This window comes from Pipra filicauda, unplaced genomic scaffold (genome assembly GCF_003945595.2).
Source record: "Pipra filicauda isolate LSUMZ 115617 unplaced genomic scaffold, ASM394559v2 scaffold27_size4233163_pilon, whole genome shotgun sequence".
Classification (NCBI taxonomy): Eukaryota; Metazoa; Chordata; class Aves; order Passeriformes; family Pipridae; genus Pipra; species Pipra filicauda.
In genome coordinates this window covers 1,807,370-1,831,359 of record NW_024104398.1, presented here as the reverse complement: position 1 = coordinate 1,831,359, position 23,990 = coordinate 1,807,370, and the positions used below count along the sequence as shown (strand labels likewise).

General features: G+C 41.7%; 2 protein-coding genes and 1 long non-coding RNA gene across 4 annotated transcripts; 1 reads left to right on the top strand and 2 right to left on the bottom strand.

The window, feature by feature from the left end:
* The first annotated feature begins 370 nt into the window (after positions 1 to 370).
* Positions 371 to 17,740, top strand: ASB2 (ankyrin repeat and SOCS box containing 2). 2 transcript variants are annotated; one of them, XR_005564043.1, is made up of 8 exons: positions 371 to 561; positions 1,222 to 1,377; positions 3,381 to 3,626; positions 5,736 to 5,907; positions 10,717 to 11,278; positions 14,996 to 15,149; positions 15,895 to 16,340; positions 17,666 to 17,740. XR_005564043.1 is itself a non-coding variant. In XM_027729394.2 (7 exons), exons 1-7 carry the CDS (start codon positions 453 to 455, stop codon positions 16,029 to 16,031), a joined length of 1,536 nt encoding a protein of 511 aa, XP_027585195.2. In that variant the 5' UTR covers positions 371 to 452; the 3' UTR covers positions 16,032 to 16,440. The 2 variants fall into 2 exon arrangements, 1 of the variants encoding a protein (XP_027585195.2); XM_027729394.2 differs by lacking the exon at positions 17,666 to 17,740 and having other exon boundaries at positions 15,895 to 16,440.
* LOC113992273 lies at positions 8,267 to 9,037 on the bottom strand. The gene is made up of 3 exons (XR_005564044.1): positions 8,983 to 9,037; positions 8,689 to 8,822; positions 8,267 to 8,536 (listed from the first exon to the last, which is right to left on the bottom strand). It is a non-coding gene; the product is annotated as an uncharacterized LOC113992273 (long non-coding RNA).
* Positions 17,741 to 20,974: 3,234 nt separating the features above from the next.
* On the bottom strand, positions 20,975 to 23,990 carry FAM181A (family with sequence similarity 181 member A). The gene is made up of 2 exons (XM_027729395.2): positions 23,534 to 23,990; positions 20,975 to 23,215 (listed from the first exon to the last, which is right to left on the bottom strand). The coding sequence occupies exon 2, from the start codon at positions 23,142 to 23,144 to the stop codon at positions 22,275 to 22,277; it is 870 nt and encodes a 289-aa protein (XP_027585196.1). The 5' UTR covers positions 23,145 to 23,215; positions 23,534 to 23,990; the 3' UTR covers positions 20,975 to 22,274.

The window sequence follows — 23,990 nt, the reverse complement described above, 5'->3', positions numbered from 1 at the left end:
TCATATGGAAGCACCATGCCACATGGGACAGCAAGGTGAAGTAATTATCACAGCCATGGACAATTTGCAGTGTACAGAGCAAGGGCAGGGCTAGTATTCCCCAAATCCAGATACTTAAAATAAGTGTTTATGTCAGAGATTAGTTACATCTACACTTTCCTTACTCTCTGAGGAGAGAGATCAGTTCCTCTAGAGAGTGATTCTTCTTATTTGCTGAGAATGGTAAAATTAGACAAGACAAATTTTACCTGTGGCAAGACACCTCAGGGCCACAAATACTTGGTATATAGGCTGAAGGGGTTCACTATTTTTGTCAAATGATACAGTAATGTTGCTCCAAAAAGCTTCTCAGTAATGAAGGAAGCAGTAATCAAGTTTTAATCTTGTTTCAAAGAGAACTTGACCCTATAGTGGCAGCGATCAAGGATGGAGATGAAAAAGCAGTATGCAACATGATGAAATCAGGAAAAAACCTTTCTAAACCTAATAAGGATGGCTGGATACCCCTCCACGAAGCTGCATACTACGGCCAAGTGGGTTGCCTGAGCCTGTTGCAAAAAGGTCAGTGAACTTAAAACTAATTAATTACAAAATGGAGAAGAAGAATATGAATAAACTAAAAGGCAGTATTAGCAGTATCCCAATCCTGGCCTGGGACTGTGTGTGAAACTTTTTTCCAACCTCTCCGACTGTATATTAATTTCATTTTCTCTTGGAAAATAGGTTTCCAAACTGAAGCCTTAAAAGTCAGGATATTTGGGAGAGAAACTGATATCAGGATAGATCCTGCCAAGCCATGGATTTCTCACACTAAAGCCCTGAAGCTGAGCTCTCTACTATTATGAGCTGCTCAGCTGCCAAAGCTGACAGGAATCACCTCACTTCCCACTGGCTGGAGATCCAACCCACCACCTCTTTGCTGGTGCTTGAAGGCAGTTAACTCTTGTAGTTTGTTTTCAAATTGCTGCTGAAGTTACTCAACAACTTTCTGCATCACTAGTAGCCATAGCTGAACATTTTAATCTAAACTGGTGACAGATTTAGATACTCAATCTGAATTATAGTAACTTTATAGTATATTCCTAACTTATATTGATCATGGAAAAGGAAAAGAAACAATAAAAACTTACTTGAAACTCCAAGGATTTTGGAAGGTGATGATGCTGTAGATACTTGTGCACTATATGCCGTAATGACTTTGGGCTCACCATTCCTCCACAGCCTACCCCAGCACCATCGACCAACGCACTCTCAATGAGGAGACAGCTCTCTACCTGGCCACCAGCCGGGGCAACCTGGACTGCCTGCTCACCCTGCTGCAGGCTGGGGCTGAGCCCGACATCTCCAACAAGGCCAGAGAAACGCCGCTCTACAAAGGTGTGTAGCTGCTTTTCCAGGGATGCTGAACTCTTCTGGCACCACCAAGGCAGAACTGCAGGATCACTTGTGATGAAGGGCAGAAACTCAGCAATTAGCTCCTGTTTTCTACTTCCCTGCAGTAGTCCTCTATCTCCTGTGTCTGACCTGCCGTGCCATGGCCTTTTTTCTTATCTGTAACAGAAACAGGATTAGCAGCTGCCCTGCAGGGTGCAAGCTTTGATGTGGTGCTGAGGGTGGGGTGTGAGAGGTTCAGTGGGGCCCTAAGCACAGGCTGTCTACGCAATGTCCCAAACTTACAAAAAGCCGAAGAGTACTGGAATATGTATGCTTTTCTAAACAGTAGGATCTAAGTAGATGTTCAATGTGGGAGTACAGTAACTGTAGACATGCCAGTGATTCATATACTGTGTGAGAGCAAAGCTGTGTCCTATGGCGAGGCATAACATTATAAACGATTCAGGGAGGTGGATAAAGTATTTAACGTGGACATATTACTTTGCTGCTAGTTGGAGAGAACACTTTCTTTCTTTAGCAGAATAGCAATAAATCCATGACATCACAAAGATTCATAGAAGGAGATGATCTCTCACACCTTCACATCAATCTGCCTTTGCTCCTGCCATGACAATTTTTAGCACTCTAAAACATTAAAAGCACATATTACGGTTAAAACACCAGTCTTCCCCCCAGCTTTGGATGCCTGTCATTAGAGCTGCTCAGTTTAAAATGCTTTTGGTTTAAAATTCTGGCTTTTAGTTGGCTAAAGGAAAGCTGTTCAGCTGTGCATTAAACACACAGTAGTGGTGGTAATAGTAGTGCTCACAGTAATAATAATAACAACAACAATGATATGAAAAAACCCTTTAGCCAGAGAAAAACTCTTAATAACAATGTGCTAGCATTGATGCAATATCTTCTAGTTTATCTTACAACAACAAAAACAAACAAACAAACAAAAAAAACAAATTAAAAAAAGTCTATCATAACAAAGTAGCCATCCCTCATATGGAAGCAAATTAAACTCTTCAGAGCTATAGATAGGTAATTACAGAAGCAGCTAATTACATAGTTGCTTTCAGTACATGAGTGACATCTGTTTATGGGAGAGGAAGTCATGGAGATATCCCAAGGGAAGGATCAAAACCAAAAGGTGGCACCTCTGTGAAAAAAAGACACTATTATTTCAAAGAAAAAAACCCAATTGCTATGAAATGTGCCAGCCTCTCTTCTGTACATTGTACAACAAATGCTAATTGGAGTTTGTAAATGTAGCTGCTTATCCTATGTACCTTTGGTTTGGGATCCCACCATAAAAGTGTGTGGGAAACCTGATGATTTGGGATTCAAAAAGCAATGGGACAAATTGGTAGAATAAAAATCAATGAAATGCTATTAATGATTAAGAACCTTTCTTTAGCTCAGGATGATCTTTAACTAAAAATTGTTTCAGGCAGAGAAAGTGCTACTGACTCACACAATTATTGTTTTCTAAGGATCCTTTACTGGGTCCTATTTGTTTGAGCTTTTTTTTTTTTCCTTGTCTATATAGAGCTTTATCTTACAGTCCAGGACAGTAAGATAAAGGGTCAGTTTGCACAGAATTTGGAAAGAAAGTGTTCATGTCATATGATTTATGTAACATATTTGTTCTTCGTAAATTATTTCCTCCACATTTGTCACCTCACTTGGTCACTGTGGTGTCCAGTTGGTACAAATGTGCTGGGCTGGATTCCACCCAGTACCAGGCTTGGCACAACCCTTGCACAGGACACTTAGCTCCCACCACCTCCCAGCTGAAGATTGTTTTCACTATCACATCCTTTAGGAGTCCCAGACAATGTTTTTGGCAGCAGCCTTGGCCCTCGTGCCTGAATGGGTCTTTAGTCTTACTATGGCTTACTGGTGTTACACTGCCTTAGGCTACATGAAATGAATATACAACACCCAGAATATTTTCAAAAGCCTGTCCTACTCTCTTCCCATTTTTCCAAAACAAACAGCCTGTGAGCGTAAGAATGCGGAAGCCGCAAGACTCCTGGTACAGTACAATGCGGATACCAACCATCGTTGTAATCGAGGATGGACTGCTCTCCATGAGGCTGTCTCCCGAAATGACCTGGAGATTATTGATATTCTTGTGAAAGGGGGTGCCAAGATTGAGTCGGCAAACGCCTACGGGATCACTTCTTTATTTGTGGCAGCTGAGAGTGGGCAGCTGGAAGCCTTGAGATACCTTGCAAAATGTGGTGAGTACAACCGTGCCATTACATGCCTTTATTCATTTAATTCTTAATAATTAGAAGTTTCCAGTAGCTCTCCCTGGCAAAATTTTTATGTCTCTGGAGGCAAGACCTAGCCTGCAGAGGCACTAAAACCCCGTTGTTCCAGATGGTGGAATTGGGTAGGGTCTTTCAGAGAGCATGATCTAGACACGTACACTTCTTCAGCATTCATTCATGGTCACCTACTCTGGGAAGTAATATGGTGCTGTCTAACTGCATTTCCTGAGCTTTCTAAACTCACACTGCTGAAACATGTATCCCAAAATCCAATTGGTCATAAAAGACAGATGTAAGTGGTAATAGATGGCAGAAGTTGAACTTTAGCCTACCCCATCTGCTCATGAACATGTGCAGTGATGGGCAATGTTAGCTGTTCTCCTCTTAATGTATTCTGCTGAAAATAGATAGAGTACTATTGTAGAGTTAATGGGTCTACATCAAGTAGAAGCAGACTAGCTCTCCCTATGTGTAAATTTTTAGCCATATAAAGAGTGAATTTTAATCTAGCTTATACTAAGCATACCTTTTAATGCTCCACTTGTGTGAAACAGCTTTACACTAAGCACAGCATACTTTAATATTATTCCAGGCGTATTTTATTTTCACAGTGGGCTAACATCTTCAATGTAGGTAAGATCTGGGTCCTGCACTTGTGAAACAAGAGCTTAACACAGATGAAATAAAACTTCTGAAACAGTTAGTATGGCTAAGATATGAGTTGGGGAACAAAAAATGTGTTCTGCTGCCCAGCTAGTCTTGTCAAAAAAATTTTACATGACCAGTTAGTCCATCATGCTGCCTACAATGTTAGAAACTAAGCCAGAATGTGATTTGTGTTCCAAACTAGATAGATATGAGGATTTCCTTGAAGTTCAATTTTGAGAAAAATATGCAGGAGAAATTCCAATAAAACTGTCCAGTTGTATCAAGCCTGAAAAGGTCCTCTGAAAATCCCAGGAATGATATCATTCATTGTTTATGACGAGCAATGTTCATCATAAAAAGGGCTTCTTTCTCATTAAGAACATAGTCCCTCATTATGTTTTGTCACTGCAGTTCTCCTGATGTTTCCAGCTACAGCACCTTCAAAGGGCCAAACACAACACAGATGTTTCAGCTTAGGGTGAGAACACAGGGAAATGTTTCATGATCAAACATGATTTCTTTGTTAGAGTTTAGAAGCAAAACTCCAGTGAAATGTCATTCCCATTTAGGATACACATAGAGCAACCTGCCTGAGAACACCATGGTACAGTATATGACAGTCAAAACCCAGGCTTTTGGGCCTTGAATATCTATAACAGAAAAGGCTAGATTCCAAATTGTTCATGGCAAAAAAGTATTGTCTTGATTTATACTTGCATGTTGTTTATTAAGCCAAGCACACATTAGAGCTCAAGAAAGAAAAATTCCCACATGATCTAGTAGCTCATTAATAATTTTTTTTTTTTTTGGTAAAACTATCTGGAGCCAAACTTCAGCTCTCGTGAAGAGATATGATCTCAGGTGCTGAGTTTTGAAATGCAATATTCATCAATTAAGACATGGCCAAATAAAGCCTGTTTAGAATTTTTGCTTGGCATTATGCAGATGTCTTTTTAGAGACTATTGTTTTAGCCTGGATATGTGCTAAAACTAAAACATACTATAAATTCTATAAATATAGTGTGAATATATAGAGTATGAATGATACGTATAAACATATATCATAAATACATATCCATAGAATTTTGGAAAGCACCTATTGAGATCATCTAGTCCAAACTCCTGATCAGGAATAGCGTATATACATAGTGAAAACATATAAATATTAGTGGAATTATTGTGTTTGAAGGAAAGGCCATGCTATATAAAGAACAGCCCATTTTAAAGTTTTTTTTCCTTTGAGCTATAGCTGAATGGAGTCTGGATTCATGATTGGGACCTAATGGTTGCTACCCATGACAAACTCTCCCTCATAAAATAACCATCATTTTGTATTTCCAGTGTTATGGAGATGTAGTGTTCATTCAAAGTATGTTCCTTCCATTTGATTTTAACCTTTTGGAGCTAAAAAATTTTCTTCCTTCCTAGGTGCTGATATAAATACTCAAGCCAGTGATAATGCCACTGCCCTTTATGAAGCCTGTAAAAATGGACATGTACATATTGTGGAGTTTCTTTTGTCCCAAGGAGCAGATGCTAACAAAGCCAATAAGGATGGCCTGTTACCTCTTCACATAGCAGCCAAAAAAGGGATTTGCGAGTAAGTTTTATTTAATTTTATAGTTTCATCTTTTAGACAAGAATCTAACATTCTTATGAAAAGGAGAATGTAATGTTTCAGATCTAATTCTTGGCATTATGAGCAAGGGAGCTACTAGTTGAGGATGGGGTTTTCTGCTTGCAGAGCTTGGGCCAGAAATTATACACTGAAGAGTGTGTTTGCAGGGTGGGATGGGATGGGGTGAGCAGGAATGAAGGGTGAAAGATTTCTTTAACTTTACTAAGATATCACCTATTGCAGCTAAATAACATCATGTATCTTGGAAGTGGATTAAACTGAGATCCTCAAAATATTCTTGAGATGAAATTAAAAAAGTATTGGTGGGGAGTGTTAGTCAATAGTTTTTGCAGCATAGTTTCCTACATGAGTCCATTGTGATTCTTCTGCACAAGCAGAAGATGTTGGATTCATCTCTGCTATGTTCAGGTTTATTGACAATAATTCAGTTGCTGACAGCAGGAAGTGGTTAAGTGAATCTCTAGGGCATTAGTGAGATTGTTGCTAGAATATGGTGTTCAGTTCTGGTATCCTCCCTTTCAGAAACCTTTCAGGAAATTGGAATGGCTTCAGAAAAGAAGGACAAGAATTGCTCATGGTCTGGAAAATAGATTTTATTACTGAGTGATTAAATAACTCTTAATTATAGCAGACAAATGCATAAAAAGACCCTGTGGTTTCTGTCTCAAATGAAATGTGTTTGGGACAGAGCTGAGCATATTCTTTAAAACAGTGAGAATAGTAACTAATGGAAAAAATAACCAGGAAGCAGGTAGATTTTTACAGTCCTCTGAAATAGAGATGTTTCTGGGAAAGGGACAAACTCTACAGTCTGTGATAAAGTATATCAATATAGAAGATGCTGTCTAGGATGGGATTGTTGCACTGTCATGTAAATAGCGTTTACCTGGCTCTTTCAAAATCTGGGACATTGCAGCATGCTTCTGAGCCTGGACTCCATAGCATGTACTTCTTATCCTACAGCAAGTTTTAGTTTCCGTCTTTAACCCCTTGCTGCTGGAAGGGTGAGCGACCCACAGCTAATTTTGCAAAACACGGTCACATCTTGCAGTGACAAACCCCTTTTCTAACTGTAGAGGACTCCTCTGATTATTGCAGTTTCTATCAAAATACTTCTAGGAATAGGCAAATGAGAGAACAGGCAAATGAGAGAGTCTATCCAACTGCAACGACTGTTTCTGGACAATACAGCTATCTTTGCAGAGAACTGCTAGAGTGGATTCTTACATATTTCACAGTCTCTAAGGAATAAAAGCTTTTGACATCATTACACCTTCCCATAAAGTTTTTCATCCTAGTGTTTAGGTTTGCTTGGGACTGTCAATTAAGCTTGTCCAAACACTTTGTTAGACTTGAGGATATTAATTTTCTGTAGTTGGAGTAGGCCTACTTCCCTGTGCAAGCTGTGTATTCTAGAGGGAAGCTCAATGTCGATTTATGTAACAGGTTTATACACTTACAGCATGTTCATGGATACCCCACACAGATTAATGCAGGCATGACTCAAAATTTTCTCCAGGGTTTGATTTACAAAGACATTTCCTTGCACCAGAGACAGAACCCAGCTCCAGTTTTGAAAAAGTTTATCTGAAAGTACAGTAAGTTGATCTGTATCCAGTTTTTATATAAAGTCCAGCCCAGCTCTCTTAATATTTTCCTCCCCTCAGTAGTCCCACACTATGACCTGAAAAGAAATTTACATGGAAACTCTGCAACGTGATTATTATGAATACAATATATTATATTTTATATATATATAATATATATAATAAATTATAAAAACAAGGGTTTGATTCAGGTCTTATGTCTGTTATTCCTGACAACCAGCAGCATAAATGAGACCAGAATTTAGGCCAAACTCTGTGTTTCACTTGTAAAAGACTGAACAGAAATTTTTATGCACAACTGCTGCAAACTAAGTGCAAGAGAAAGACAAAAGAAAGAGATATTCTCTTATAAATATTTATCTAAATGACAAAGCTTTAGCCCAATTGGCTGATCATTCTTAATTCCTTTGGTATTCAGTAAAATAACACCCTTCACGGTGACCTCTGTATTCCTGCAGATTTAGTACGTAATTCTGCAGGAATTCCACACTTCAACTTTTTGCCAGAGCACGAAGGCTCCTTACCATCAAAAAGCAAAGAATGTGGTCCCAGGGCTCAACTGTCAACTCTTGTTGCTTGGTGTTTGTTTATTTTAAATGACACCTTGTCAATACTGACCAGAAATTCATAAGGGTCATCTCATGAGCTGTAGAACAGTTGCAAGCAGTCATTTAACTCTTTCCCCCTCAGAACTGAGATGCTGAGAAGGAAAGACTTTTTGAAATGTGAGCAGATTTATTAAGTAAATAGAAATCAGTAAACTCTTGGCACACTCCTACTAAGGATGCTCTGCCTCCTGCTCCATTTAATTTCTAATAAATAGAAATCACAGAAGCAGGTGTCGGGACTAAGGAGAAACTTGGCACCATTTCAAAATGGTACATGAAGCTCAGCCCTGTGACAGACATGGCCTGTAGTCTGACTTCTCTGGTCTTGGCTGCCTTCATTTGAGCTGCATTCTCCCTATAGAGGGACAGGAAAGGCTGCTGAGATAGAGGCATCATATTACTGAACCAATCCACTTTGAAGGGCAAGAAAGAGAGACAAGTTTGAGCTGCACAATGAAATTGACACAAATTTGATGTTTCCTGCTTATCATACCAAAACAAATGTGGAGTACAGGGACTGTACTGACCTCTAGAACACTTCAGCATTTGGATGTGGAGCCTGAGTGTGCACTCCTGCAGGGAGGTTCAGGTTCCCCTTGAAGACTGAAATGATGCAGTGCCTCTTTAACTTAGATGTGAAGAGCTGGCTGAAGCACATACGCTGGAGGGAAAGAACAAAACAGACCCTTAAATCTTCAAAACATTTGATCATAGGATGACTAATGCTGGTACTTGGCATGGTGTCCTCGCAGTGCTCTGTGCCCTTTTTGTTATTAGGCTCTTACAGAACATTTGCTGATGGTGGGAAGTTGCCAACTCACCAGCACCCAAACCTCCTGCTCCCTGGCGAGTGTCACAGTGCTGGAAAACTAGTGCAGCTGCTTAGAGAAAAAAAAGTGCTTAATTTCCCAAGATATTTACATAATTTGAAAAACATTTTTGTTTAAAAATGAGATTTAGAAGTAACTTGGAGACATCAATAGTCCATCATGTAAATAGGAACATAATCCTGTAAAATGCAATGCATCTTCAACTCTTATTTCAGCTACCGGGAGCGTTGGAGGCTCAATCTTTCACAGGATCATTTCACAGGATCCCCAGATTGTCACAAATAAAGGTTTTACTGAGACTGGCACTTATATTTGGCTTAGTTCATTATGTAAATATATGTTTGAGGGCGCAGTGTTGGGACTAGCCATTGCAGTCAAGCTGAAGATACACAGCATTTTAAAGGAGACTTTCTGCATGGTAGGAAACTGAGCTTTGCATGTTTGTGTGTTACCAAAGCTGTTGGCTGCAAGATAGAGGAATCTGCATGGGAGAAAAAAAAAAGAAGGTGTGCTTGGCTTGCTGAACTCCCACAAGTTCCTATTTAGATACCCCTCTCTTCACAGACATTATGTAGGAAGCATGGTCATCTCTGGAAACTCAGGCAGACTCACATTGGATGGTCCCTAGTCTCTGTCTGAAAGTACTAAAAGGTGACTTATCTGTATCTACACAATCAACCTAGTGCCTTGGCTAAACCACCCAACTTTATAGCAGGAAATGAAGATTTAACCTATTGGGTTGGTCATGCAGCTCCAATGACACCTGTGCAGACATAAAAATGATCACAGATTTGCAACTGCAAGGCTCCTATACATCATATATTTGAAATTCACATTACATAATGAGAGCAGCTTGATTTATGTTGTTGTGTTTAAGGCCACATCATGTGTTCCAATAGCAATCCCTCACTACTGGGGTTTAGGACTTGGCTGTACATTTTTTCTCCCTTGGCTAAAACATGGAAACCAGCCTGGAGAATATTTTTATTTCTTTTTCTCCCCTTTACTAATTATCTTTTTGGCTCCCCATGATCTGGGACGGACATTGACAGCCCCATGGATTTGCCACAGCCAAAAGCCACACAGTGAGAGCCTCCAGGATGGGGATCAATGCAGGGCAATAACTGACTTGTAAAATCTGCCAGGGGAGGTCTGGGAACCAAATATGTATTTTAACCTATGCCTTTTGCTGTGGCTGTGACCCACAACACCTGCCAGCGCTTCATGTTGGCACCCTTCTCTGCTGAGCAATAAAGCAATCCCTACAAAGGTGAGGAGATACAGCCTTTCTGCTGGCACCTCAGGCTGGGGGGTGTCTGCCTTTTCCTCCAGTCCTACCCACAGCATGGTGATGAAGGTGCAGGACATCTGGTAGATCCTGGCTGGTTGTCTGCCACTTGGGCTGTGGAACCTAAGAGAAGTTACAAGAGGGTAGGCGAGTGCCAGCATGTCAGCCCTGTAGCTGCCATTACATCACAGAAACTGGGTGGTAATCAAAAAAAATAGTGTTCCTCCATGAGAGAGGGGGTCATACAACTCACATTTTTGGCAAGGTAGGAGCAGAGGGAGTTGTTGATAGGTTTAAAGTTTACACCCCGGTTTCTCTCAGAGTTGTTCCTGTACCCAAGTACTCTGTCTTACGGTTGCAGCCATAAAGCTACAATTTGCTGTAGGCTTGTAAATCCCCCAGAGCTCACTGCTATTCACTGACTCTCCTGCTGGCAGGATTGTCTCCATGCTGATCCCTGTGACCAGCCGCACCCGCGTCAAACGTAGTGGCATCAGCCCCCTGCACTTGGCGGCCGAACGGAACAACGATGACATCTTGGAAGAGCTGATAGATGCTGGCTACGAGGTCAACAGTGCCCTCTCCAATGAACGGTCCTGCCTTTATGAGGACAGACGCACCACCCCCCTCTATTTTGCAGTTTTTAACAACAATATCTACGCCACAGAGCTCCTGCTGCAAGCCGGAGCCAACCCCAATATTGACCTCATCAACCCATTACTCATCTCCATCCGTCATGGCTGCATGAAGACCATGAAACTGCTCCTTGACCATGGAGCAAACATTGATGCCTATATATCAAGTCATCCCACCACATTTCCAGCTACCATCATGTTTTCAATGAAGTACCTCTCCGTGCTGAAGTATCTCCTGGATCTGGGCTGCGATGCAAGTTCCTGTTTCGAGTGTCAGTATGGGAACGGCCCCCATCCTGCATTAAATTACAGACGGGAAAGACTTAATGATCCTCAGCTGACTAAGGAGCCAACCATAGTACAGGTAAGCACTGCCCAGTCTACCTGTAGGACTTCTGAGGACAGCTCCTACCCATAGATCTTGAGAAATTTAGTGTATTTTTTCTCACAACTTTCTGATTAGAGAAGTTGCCAATATCTCCACTTTATTTACAGAAAAAAGGCTCAATAAGTGTCTGTGAATGTTCCAAGTTCATGTTCAATGACAGCAGGAAGGTAGGCAACAGCCTCTGTGGCACCAGCTTGAATTTACAGTGAATTATAGCCATCTTGACAGCCTTACTGACAGTTCTATAACATTCTTTTCCTCTGGGCCTTCCTCTGGTACAGGAGTGAGGCATATTTTCCTGACAGATGTATGGGTGGTTGCATACAGATAGTAGAAACCTGCTTTTTTTATATGTCCTGTAAGACTGTTTTGTCTGATACAGAATTTTATCTACTGTTTACATTAAAATTGTCTAGAGCTTCACTTTATGAAGGTAAACTAGTGAATGTAAATATTTGCACCTCTAAGTTTACTGGCTAAGCAATCACAGAGAGAGAGCACAAATTATTACATTAGCTATATGACTGTGAATTATAGTTGAAGTTTTCACAAGAGGTTAGGAGATTTAGATCCATGATTTCATATTTTCAAAGACAGATTTTGCATATGCACATTTCATACATGTATCTTTGAGGTACTTTCCAAAGTGTAGCTTGCTCAGCTTCCATTGGGCTGGGATTGGACTCTCAGTACCTTAATGGACTTTGCAGAATCTCAGATTACTTTTTTTTTCTGATTTCTGTATGCTCTCTCCTTCCAATATATCTCAAATGAAGTCTGACCATCCAATCAAAATTTGCTATCCTTCAACATGCTACACAAAAAAGAAATTTCAACACAGCAGTCTTTCTATTTTGCAAAGAATCAGGGAAGAAATAAATCAACTTCTATCTAGTTTAAGTGTAGTTTTGAGGGATTCAGAAGAATCTCAAAGACATGGTTACCAATAAATGTTCTTTAGTGGCAGAAAGAATAAAGGAAAATATTAAAAGATCTTAGGAAATCTTTATCTTATTATCAGTCCTGTCTTCCAAAAGACTTTATCTCCAGTAAAACATCTGGAGAAAAAAACAAACACACAAAAAAATCTTATAATGAGGATGATAAGAGTCCATCACAATAATCTTTTATCCCAAACAGAGCTGACTTTTCCCTGAGAATGTTTGCCACAGCAAAATTCTTCCAGGATTCCACTTATTTTGTCAAAGAAAAATTAATAGAATGTATCAACTCTAGTCCTTGTTTCATGATATGGTAGCAGGTAGAGTGAACAGAGAGATGGAATTCCAGGGCAGGGAGAGATGGTTTGTCTGTAGCCCTCTATGATATTCTAGCCACTCAAAACCCGTTCCCTCTGGATCTCACCTAAAACTATCGCCTAACAAAATATTAGGTCACTCACAGTCATCTCCTCAAAGGTCAGAGTACATGAGGTAGAGGTAGCAAAAGCTGTACAAAATTTTATCTGTGCCTAGAGAGAGAGAGCAGTAAGGGACAAATGCATACACAAAAAAAAGCAATTCTTTCCCTCTAATACTGTTTTTAAATTGCTTTTACTGCTAGTATTTTGGTTAATAAAAGTAAGGCATGTGTGGTGTAACTTCAAGATATATAGTTATGCTAGGGTTTGTATTCTGAAATACAGAGAATCTTATGAAACTGTAGCCTTCTCCACACAAAGGTCGTGCATTTTCTTTTTTCTTGTGTAAGATTACGTAAGGGTAATAAATCTGAATGATTAGTCTTTAAAAGACTATGAGCTACTGTAAGTGGATTTGGAAAATGCATAACTATAAATCCTTACTGTCGCCACTAAATTAATGTGTCCTGGAGAAAGTGAATGCAGAAAAATGGTTGCTGCCTTCCTCTACGTTTCCGGAATTGCTGTCAAACCCATGAAGGTGGGGAGAGCAGTATCGTACTGCCGCAAGAGGGCATTCAGGTTTCTGCTGAGGACAAAGGCTCACAGCCACTTTGTCCCTGAGTCAATCCCATTGCCTGCAGTTGCAGGTTTGCATTATTTTCCTGCATTTTGTTCTGTTTATTTTCCTGCAATGTCTTTTGAAACATGTTTATTCCAGAAAATGTTTTTGTAGATTGAGCTTGTGAATAGGGAAGACAGAAAGAGGCAGGCAAGGTCTCTGGGAGAGACAAGAACAGAGCAAATAAGATCCAGTGTTTTATTGCTCTACATATATCTTCATTTAAACTGATAAAGAAGTTGCTGCATGGAGGTGATAGTGCAGATCCCCAGCTGGCACATCCTATGGATAACTGCATGGCAGTGGCATATGCACTGGAAAGTGACAGCCAGCTATACTAACTGAACTTCCTATAAGCAGTCCAGGTAGGAAACTGTGGGTTGTCCACTGCAATCCTGCAGACATCACTGTATCTAGTTCTTCTGGGAAACAATACACAGTAATGTTCAGTGAAAAATAAGAGAAGAGTAGTAAACACCTCTGTGAATGCTTTTACCCTGAGTAAAATAGCCTTTTCTGCAGCTTTATTCCTTACTAGGTAAGATAATATAATTTTATTTCTGAATAAGAGTATCCACACAACAGTTTAATGCATTTTGAGTTAGGACTCATGGATGTATAATCAAATTTGATCTAGTTACAGAAGCTTAGACTGAAAGAGGTTTAAGCTGGTGTGTTTTCTTTCCCATTTAGTGTGAGCTTGGAGGGTGTTTGCATACAGTTTCAGTGACTAAGCTGATGGATGGTGCTTAAGCCACCATCATTCAATTGGATTCAGCTTTGTGCCTGAATTCTTACTCACACAGCATGATTTAATTCATGTTAAACTTCCTGGCTGTTCACATGGACATACGTCCACAGATATCTTCATCAGATGCAGAACACTAGAAGAGACAGATGAGGCTGACTGATATACATATTTAGATTAAAGTGAGATGAAAAGTCACCACTTTTTTGAAATGAGACTGCCTGAAGTCAGGTCCTTAAGTCTATTCTGCAGTATCTCCATAAGCAGCCCACCATGCAATGGCTCAGTATTCTGCAGCTCGCACTGTGGGCAACAGAAAATTTGCCTGATCCAGGACTGAGTAAGGAAGATGCCTCTCTATTAGGCCCAGGATAGTTCTCTCATAAGTGAGTAAAACTGCCTGGGATTCATCTATGTAGAGACTTCTTCCATTCTCCCAACTTGTTTCTAGTAAGGTGTTTGGTCCCCAAAAGCTGCAGACACTAGTGGGTTCACAAGAAGCAGGAGGTGCTGTGCTCTGCTGAATCTGCCTCTTTCCCTAAGCCTCCTTTTGCACGGTAGCACCACAGAGCCCCTCCCAAGAAGGGAAAGGGACCCAGAATGCTTGGTCATAGTGCCCTGGACTGCATGGACCTTTCAGCAGCCCCTCACTGACTTGGGGCAATTTTCCCCTGCCCTCACACTTCTGTGGAAGTAGGACCTTTGGACTTGTAAACAATTCATCATTCTTCCATGCTCCAGAGCTAGGACTTCACCAGGGATTTGTGTCATCCTGGGATTGTAAAGATGGGGTTCTAATCTCAGTTGTCAAAGAATAGGCTTTTAAGTTTTCTGAAGGGAAACTGGTGATTTCCCTCACAGCTGGTAGAAGGGTGGGACCATTGAAGTTGTCAGGGCCATTGTTATTGTTGCTGTTTCCACAAGTGCATTCATTGACTGTAGCCAATCTGTTTTTCCTTGAAGTTTTGTGAAATGGTGTCTACTCCAGAGATAAGTCGCTGGGCTGGGCCAATCATTGATGTTCTCCTGGATTATGTGGGTAATGTGCAGCTCTGTTCCCGGCTCAAGGAGCATATTGACAGCTATGAGGACTGGGCTGTCATTAAAGAAAAAGCAGGTATGGTCACCCAGGAGAGAATCTGACACAACTAGTCCCATTGTTAGATTCAAAACCTCAGTCACCATCACCTAAGTATTCATCCCATAAAATGGAAAGGATTTCCTTACTGTAACTGAATTATACTTTGGACTGGGTATTAGGCACTAGAAATTTCTGAGATGTCATTGACTGTGATGTGAAACATACACCAGCCATGGATTTGACTCACTGGGAATGAGCATTGTGATGCAGAAAGGCCCATTTGGCTGTACCTGGTGTGCAGTCAGGTCAGGACAGGCGGGCAGTGTGACAATCCCCACAGCACCCTTATGACCAGAGGCCTTTAAAGTCTTTATTTGTATTGTGCTCTCCTAAATATCCTTTCCCTCAGGATACAAAGTCTTTCATAGACAGTATTAGAATTAGGTTTCTGGTATCAAGGTAAATTTGGTACCTACTGCATTTTTTTTCAGTGGGAAGGCTGAATACTTTGAAGTGGCTTATACAGATCCTCCTAGAAAGCCCATCTCTAAGGCTGAGATGGGTACAACACCCTACTTTCCAACCCCACTTTCTTCCCTGTGTCATGTCCCAGAAAGATGATCTTCTATCAGTCTCAGATGCCTTATCCCTTCATTACAGAGAACCACCCCTTTTTATATTCCTTCTCCCATTTTCCTCTTCACACTGTTCTGGCCAAGCTGAGCTGTCCATTTGAAGTTAAAACTGTTCTGCTCATGCTTCTAACTCGCCTGTCTTTCAGAACCTCCGCGACCTCTTTCCCATCTTTGCCGCATCAAGGTACGAAGCCTGGTTGGAAGAAACCGCATTAAGCTTCTTGACACCTTGCCTCTCCCAGACAGACTGATCCGATACTTACAGCACGATTACAGACAGTGACCCCAGGCACGATGGATATGCAGTGGCTTCCCGGCATGGCACCCAGCATCACCAGCATGGCAAGGGCCCACAGCGGGGAGGAATTGCTGCTGGCTTGGTCAAGCACCCTCCAATGACTAATCTAAGAGAAATATGCTTTTGAAGCGTGAGTGAGAAGAAAATGGAGGAGACAGAGCTAAAGATAGGACTGTTGTTAGGTTTTTCAAGAGCAAACACATGATTCACCTCTGCGCTTGTTCTGCAAAGAACAAGAAATGAAAGCTGACACTGACAAATGAGTCGTACCAATATTCGGAGAGGAATACAAAGGTATCCAGGGGTTGTGGTGAAGCTTAACATCCTTGCTGTGATGACAATTAAGAAATTGTTGAGAGTCAACATATTTGGGAAGACAATCACATTTCCTTCACTGACTAAGATTTTTATTGTATTTTCTATTTTATTGTTTGGATTTCTGCTAAGTGTGCGGGTTGCTAATTCTCTGATACTTTTACACCACCTTGCTAACACTTTTACTTTCTTTTTTTGTATCTTTCTTATTGAGTAGAGTACTTGATTTCTGAACATTCAAATCTCAGATTTCTTCAACAGACTAAAATCCAGAAATGATGAATCCTTTAAAAATCAAGGAAAGGTTTATTTAAGGAGGAAGTAAGAACTGTATTTGCACATAGTGAATGGAGTTCATTCTGTATTACATTCGCAATATCATTCTGCTTTCTGTCATTCTGAGAGAATTTCTTAGACTGGGGATTTGAAAGTAAATCTGAGCTCTTTTTTTTTCTTTTCTTGGTGTAAATTAGAAGTAGCTGCACTGTAAACAGTAGGTTTACACTGTCATGAATCTGGTGTCAGAACAAAACAAAGCCCTAGAGGACAGGGAACAGACTGGTGTGAAGGAGAGAGGCAACACTATTACACCAACTTAATCTGTTCCTCCCCTAGAAGATCTTATCTCTAAAAAACCCAGCCTTTCCTAACTCCTTGGACCTCTGTGGCTATAGCAATACTATCAATGGAAGAAAGAGAAATTATTTCAAAATCATGAAAGTCAGACTTCAAAATTTATGAAAATGAATATCCAGAATTAGGCTTCCAAATCCTTATTCAGGTGCCTAAACAATGTCAAGTTGCTTGCACCAGGTGTAGTTCCACTGAAGCCAGGGGGATCACATTTAGTGTCGTATATTAGTGAGGCAGACTAAAAACCTTGGGATTTAGCCCTGAATTTTCTGACTTTGGAAGTCTGAAATATCTATTAGCTCCCTTTGAAACTGATAAAAGTTATTATCTTAGCTTCTTTGAAAATTAGGTCACCTATTTACAGCTCAGATCCTCAACTGATTTATGGCAGCTTAACAAGTTACCATCTATCTGCTGAACAACTATAATTGTCCGTGAAATTCTTTTATTGAAGTTTTTAACAAGTCACATTCCCTCACAGCTGGGGAGGCCAAGGAGCCCATGAGTGGTTACTGGCAGTGACTACGGCTCAGCTGACAGGTGTGACTTGCTGAACTGCTTTGATGAGTGCTTCATTCCTGAATAGGCACCTAAGAAAGTATGAAAGAACTGAAATTTGGAATGACGCCTATGCAGATCTTATGCTAGAAGCACACTCATTCTTTCCTTAGGTGATAAAGGAGCTGTGCACCATGGTCTGCCTGGAGTCCCCCCCAGACAAATGGCAGATCTGGTTTTATTTGTTGGTCTACATACCATGCATGGAATCAGATAGAAATGTAAGTAGGGAAAATGCATTGCACTGACTTTTATTTGTGTGGAGTTTTATACCTTAACACAGGACTAAAGTGTGTTGCACACATACAGGTCTGTCTGGGCACACAAGTTCAGATTTTGTGATGACTTTGTGCGAAATGTGCTCAGCACTTGTGGGACAGGATGGGAGCAGAACTAAATTGGTTACAGCTACAACATTCTGTCACAGCTGTCCCCTACCTGAATGCGAAAGTTGAACAACCCACAGTGTTTCAATTCACACTGAACAATGATCTTCTTGCAAAGCTTTGGAAAGTCAGGTGAGATTCCTCCACTGGTGATGTTTCATCCAGTGACTTCCTTTACCGTCAGTTTAGGATCTACCTCCTTGTCTCCTCCAGTGTGAACAGGGAATTTCATCAGGTTAGAAAAATATTGGGTGGAGAGAAAAGGATGGGGTACAGGAAATCTCTAGACCAGTTTTGCCAGTGAAGGCCCTGTATTGGTAAGCAGTACTTTGAGAGACAGAAAATCACCTGTGGAGTTCATCCATCTCTCACTTTCTGGGGCTGAACAGCGAAGGCCTGGGTCCTACTTACGTTGATATAAATCAGAAGAAAAGTCCTTGAAATTAAATAAGTGTAACGAAGCAGAGTTGTAGAGGGTGATGGATACAAACACAGCTTGCTGGAGACCACTTTAGTGTTTGTTTGGTGTGCGGTGACAGCACTGGAGACCCTGGCTGATAGAAAGGATTCACAATCACCAACTGCATGTATAACCAGAGAAGTGGGATTTCATAAGCTACCCCAAAATGGGAATTTCCCCTGAGCCAACATTGTTGTGTCCACAACAGTCTAGCAAGTTGCAATTTCTTTTTATGTCCTTGGAGAAGTTGAAACTAGGTTTGAATGGCACAAATATAGAAAGCCCATTTTTCTTTCAACCAAGAGCCCTTTATTTCTATTGGGAGACCCAAGTCCTGGTTTGCTGTCAACCACCTGTCCTGAGCAGGAGTCACTAAGCTGGAGAACACTGGTCTGATGGGAATATAACACAATTGTGAGAAGGATAAGTGCACACTGTGCACAGAAACTGAGGTGAGAAGAGTCTATTAGAGGGGCAATCTGGTAATTACAATGTTATTGAGTCCTTTCTGCTTGATCGTTACAGCAAAACTTCACATACTCAGTTTACAATTTTTTGCACTGAAATGGAGCCTGCTACCTCTCTGCTCCAGTCACTGACATACTATTTTGTGCAAAATACTGAATCTGCACAAATTCAATGTGCCTTTAATGCATCTGCTTAGAAGTTACTGTGAAAAGAAAAATAGCCCCAAACCCAACCAAACCAGGCTTTATAAGCAGATCAGTAGTTCTAGTGCAAAGTAAAGTGGCTTGTTTTTACTGAGTGTGATAAATATTCTCCTTCCAAGACAATGAATTTATGTGAAATGTTCTAGGAATATTTCACGACCAGGTTACTGTACTTTTTTTACTGCAAAATGTGCAATTCACTTGATGTTCTTGTGCACTTTTTTGATTTTTTTTTAATTTCATTTTGTATGAAAGCTTTTTCATTTACCTCTCCCTTCCCATTATTTATAAAAGCTATTGTGGTTTTAAAAGTTTAAATTTGCATTGTTTTTGTAAATAGCAGCTCTCAAATGTTATGTTTCCATCTTTCAAACAAAGTATGAATAAACAAGTAGATTCTGAAGAGCTATCAGCTGTCCTGAATAACAACAGCCAAACACAAAAATATCCAGGAAAATTCTGATTCAATCCCAGCTTGAACAATTAATAATTCTGATTTTAATCTCAGGGATAAGAGAACAGTACATATTACTAAAGAGGAGACAGAGTTGCTATTCTTTGCAAACCTTTCAGAAAGTCTCACACATCCCCATTCAGTGATTTTGAATATACTTAACAATTGTCTTCTGTTCATTTATGTTTTACTTCACTGCTGCTCCAGTTCAAAGCCTCAGCAAGGGCCATCCATGTCACAAAGGATTTTAAAAAGTAACATTAGTTTAAATCTGAGAGTAAGAGCATAAATATCTGAGTCAGAAGTCATTTAGAATGATCTGGTTCGATCCTTTAAAAAATGCTATTCTACTACATGGAAAATGTGCAGCAATATACATTCAAATAAGAAAGACTTTAAAAGAAAAAAAAAAAGAAAACAAAGAATTTAACATTCAAAAAAGAGAAACTTGATTTTAACTCTCTTCTTTCTCTGGATTTCTCCAGAAATAAAATTTATACAGAGGCTATCCACTTTGCCAAGTATTTTAATTTTGATAGAAATGCATATTCTGGTGTGATACACAGCACTGTGAAATTTCCCTTCTGAATTCAAGCAGGAACACTTGTGCACAGCAATCTCTGCAATACCTGTAGTTCATTCCATGACCTGCTCTGCTCACCCAGACCAACACCAAGGAGGCTGCTCTGCACTGACAGCACTGAGACAGAGTTCAGCATCTGGCTTCATCTGGATTACAACAGTGACCCAGAGCTATTGATGGACCCCTATTTCCATGTAAAAAATTCCTTGCCTACAGCTCTGTAAATTAAAAGCCATTGCTCTCCAATTAACTTCAATGGGGGTACTGCCTCCGGTTTCTGTTAGTGTCCTTGGGGAGACGGACAGCTTCCTCAAGGATTTTTTTCCAAAAAGGGAAAGGCATTTAAGTATGTTCCTATCTTCACTTCTGGATCAAGAGCTAACTTGATGTCTTTAACCCCTAGATCAGCTCTTTACCACCTCACACCTTGCATGTAGTTGCAGGTATGTGCTATCAAAGATAGCTCCTGCTCTCTTCCTAAAGGAATAGTTTATGCAGGATTGATACATATATTAAGTGCTGGTAGCAAGGAGAAAGCAATGAAAGCCATCTCCAGTTCTACTTTTGTCTTGCTCTACTAACACATTACAGATGTTGTTTCCATAAAAGTGAACATTGTTGGGATATGTGAAGTATGGGGAAAGAACTAAATACTTTAGCCTGTGAGTAGTTCGTATTCTAACGAAAGTTGCAACCTGGTTATACAACACCAAGGCCCATCAGAAGATCCAAAATGGCACTCTACAGTTGCCTCAGATGATAATTTTTTCATGACTGCAATGTGCTTGAAAGAAATGTTGCCTGTTTTTTAACCCTTGCAGAGATACCAGGAGTCATAAAGAGCTTCACTAGTCAGAGACCAAACCAATCAAGGCCACTTTTTATTGAACCTGGGTGAAGTTCCCATTAGCTCCAACAACAGTACAGGTTCAGGCCTCAGGATATCACAGGTGTCCATTCTCTGGCCCTTTTACCCCTCAAAATATTCTTCTTTTGACTTCAGTGATATACTCCAGTATAACTGAATAGATACATACACCTGCAATATTAAACATCTCAGATCTCATGTTCTGTGTCTTAGTAACACTTTCTCCATGGGTTTAAGAGAAACCTAACTTTAAAAAATATTGTAATAAATTCTTCAATGCCAATTTGTTGAAATAATTAGGAAAATACTAGGCAAAACATTTACAGCCAGGTCTTGGGATAGCATCTTAAAATCAGGCAAAACAAAAAACATCTGTGAGCCAGAAATCAAGGCAGCCTGTTCTTTACATTTTTTCCTTCTATCATACTTCATGATTTTGTATTAAACTAATACAATTCTTCATTTGTTCTGTTAGTGCAGAGTAATTCCTGATGTGGAAATTCATTCTGCTTCCATTTGCACCAGCTTAATGCTAGCTAATTTCCCAGCATCAGAATTACTTTTAAGTTTATATCAATCTGCATAGGCAGAGATTTCAGCCCTCATATCTCCCTACCAGTTGCAAATGAAACCTGTGCCTACCCCGTGGGATAAAATTAGACAGACTGCATTTGCAGAATCACCAAAATAAAATTAACCTCCTTTCTTCCCTTATTTTTTCTTTTAATTCTTTCAGTATTTACATACAACAAGATCTTAAATCATTCACAAGTGTGGTTTCTACATTAAATACTGTCCTTCCAGTCTCCTGCATGCAAAACCAAGCAACCTGAATATCTTGACTTCTCCAGAATTACTTTAAAGTACAAAAACTTTTTGAATGGGTTTAATTCATGTCATTTCACTGCTGCTGCTGCAGGGCAGCCCCACAAAGATGTTCCCACATGGAGGAGGTCTCCTAGGTGTTACAAGTGCAGCTATGAATGGCCTGCAGCCCCGCTCACCGCGCCTCAGACAATGCCCATCCGTGAAAGAGCCCTGGTTTGCCTCATGCTCCATGCCACCGGCTTCGTAAGGTTTATTCCCGATTTACACCCGCGTACTGAGAGGAGAGTGGAGCCCAAGTAGCTTCCCAACAGTTACTAATTCCCCCCAGCCCGCCCACGAGGAAGAGGGTGTGATCACTGGTCTCCTTCCCTTGCCGCTCCACGCTGCCAGCAGCTCATGCCTGGTGGCTGACCGGGCATTTCAATTCACCCTCAGGAGCTGTCGTGTTCAGCATGACTCTGACACCGCCCCGCTAAAGATAGCCAAAAACATTGAAGATGGGTGGGGGAATGGCAGGCTTGGTGGGGATGGGTTTCAGAACCATGGGCCTGTAGAGTTTTTGCCCCGTGCCATCGGCCTCCTTGCAGAAGTGTGGCACCTCCACCGGCAGTGTGGCTGCACTCTTCCTCCACAGTCCCAGCCCTGGGAAGGGCGATGGGGGCAGCGCTCCCGGGGGCTGGTACACCCCTGTCCCGGGGCAAGGGAAGGGGCAGCAGGTCCAGGCACCCACCCGGCCTGAGAGGACCCCGGCAGGGTCCTTCTCCCCGGCATGTGGTGCAGGGTCAGGAGGGCTCTCTGGGCTAGCAGCATCTGGGCTCCATTTGCTTTTCTTCCCCTCATAGGGAGGAAGGTCTCTGGGAGCTGGGAGCCCCTCAGGACTGGCAGGAAAGGCCCTGGCTGTCAGGCTCTGAGCTGGCCGTGGTTCTTCCCAGAAGGAGGCAGGGAGCTGTCGCTTCCTCATGGGCACCTGGTCCGGCCGGACAGCCTCAGGTTTTTGCTCCTGCAAAACCCGTTCCCCAGTGAGGCTCTCCTCTGCCTCGGCTGTCTGCATCACCTTCTCGGCGGCAGCCCCACCATGGGGGCTGGGGTCAGGTGCCTCGGGCTGGGGGCCACGGCCCCGATCCTCTGCCCCCCTGCGCCAGCCACACTCAGGGGGTTTGCTGGGGTGACACCGTGGCATCCGTGAGTACTTCTGAGAAAACCGCTTGAGCTGCTTCTGTAAGTATTTTCTGTGGTCAACTGACCGGCGACAAGGAGCTGATTTATCCAGAGCAGCTTTGATGTCGCTGGAGGCCAGGTTGACGAAGTTCAGTAGGGTTTTTACCTCACTGTCTGATGCCATTTCACTGGATGCACCGTGCAGAGTTTCTCATGAAAAGTTTATAATCCGCCTTTGGACAAACCTTGGCAAACCTGCAAAACATGACGGGCAGACTTAAGAGCAAGAAGCTTTGGTTCAAATAGCACCAAGCAAATGAAGGGAAGGTGGGGGGACGTGTCAAACTTCTCAGCCACCCAAGCAAGTTGTCCGTCAGCTCGCCTCCGTGCAGGCAAACTCCTGTTGGAGCCGACGCGTGCCCGCAGCCCACCGCCCCGCACTGCTGCCCCAGCACACACCGGCACGGGGACTGGCTCGTGAATGCCAGCCAGCTCGGCGTCTAATCTTGTTAGATAGCTCTGAAGTGGGCAGAAGCCGGGGTGGCCTCCCTGTAAGCAAGCACGGACACTCACCCGGCGCGCGGCAGCTTTTCTCACCGGTGCTGGCGGCTGCGTCGCTGCAGAGAAGAGCCCCTTCCCTGCTAATCTCGTTAGGCAGGTTACACACCGCCAACCTCGGCGGAGGCAGCCAGGGCCCGCCAGTGTTTGGATGCAGTTTAGCAAGCACTTGAGCAAGCTGAATGAATATCGACTCCGGCGAGTTCGGGGCTCTCCCAGGCCAATCAGAAGCCACTTTGCCAAATACAAAGCATCCCAATCAGGCATCAGCCTCCCCTCCTTGCATTCTTTGCCATCACAAATTGTCTCCATGGGGACAGCCGCAGAAAGACAGCTAATAAATACAATCATTTCCCCACGATTTCTACCATTCTCCCCATCCTCTTCACCCCTACAGAAGCCTTTCTTTTAAAAACAACACAATCTAAGAGAAAATGCTTCAGGATGAGGACGAGTTAGGAAAGTTTAGACA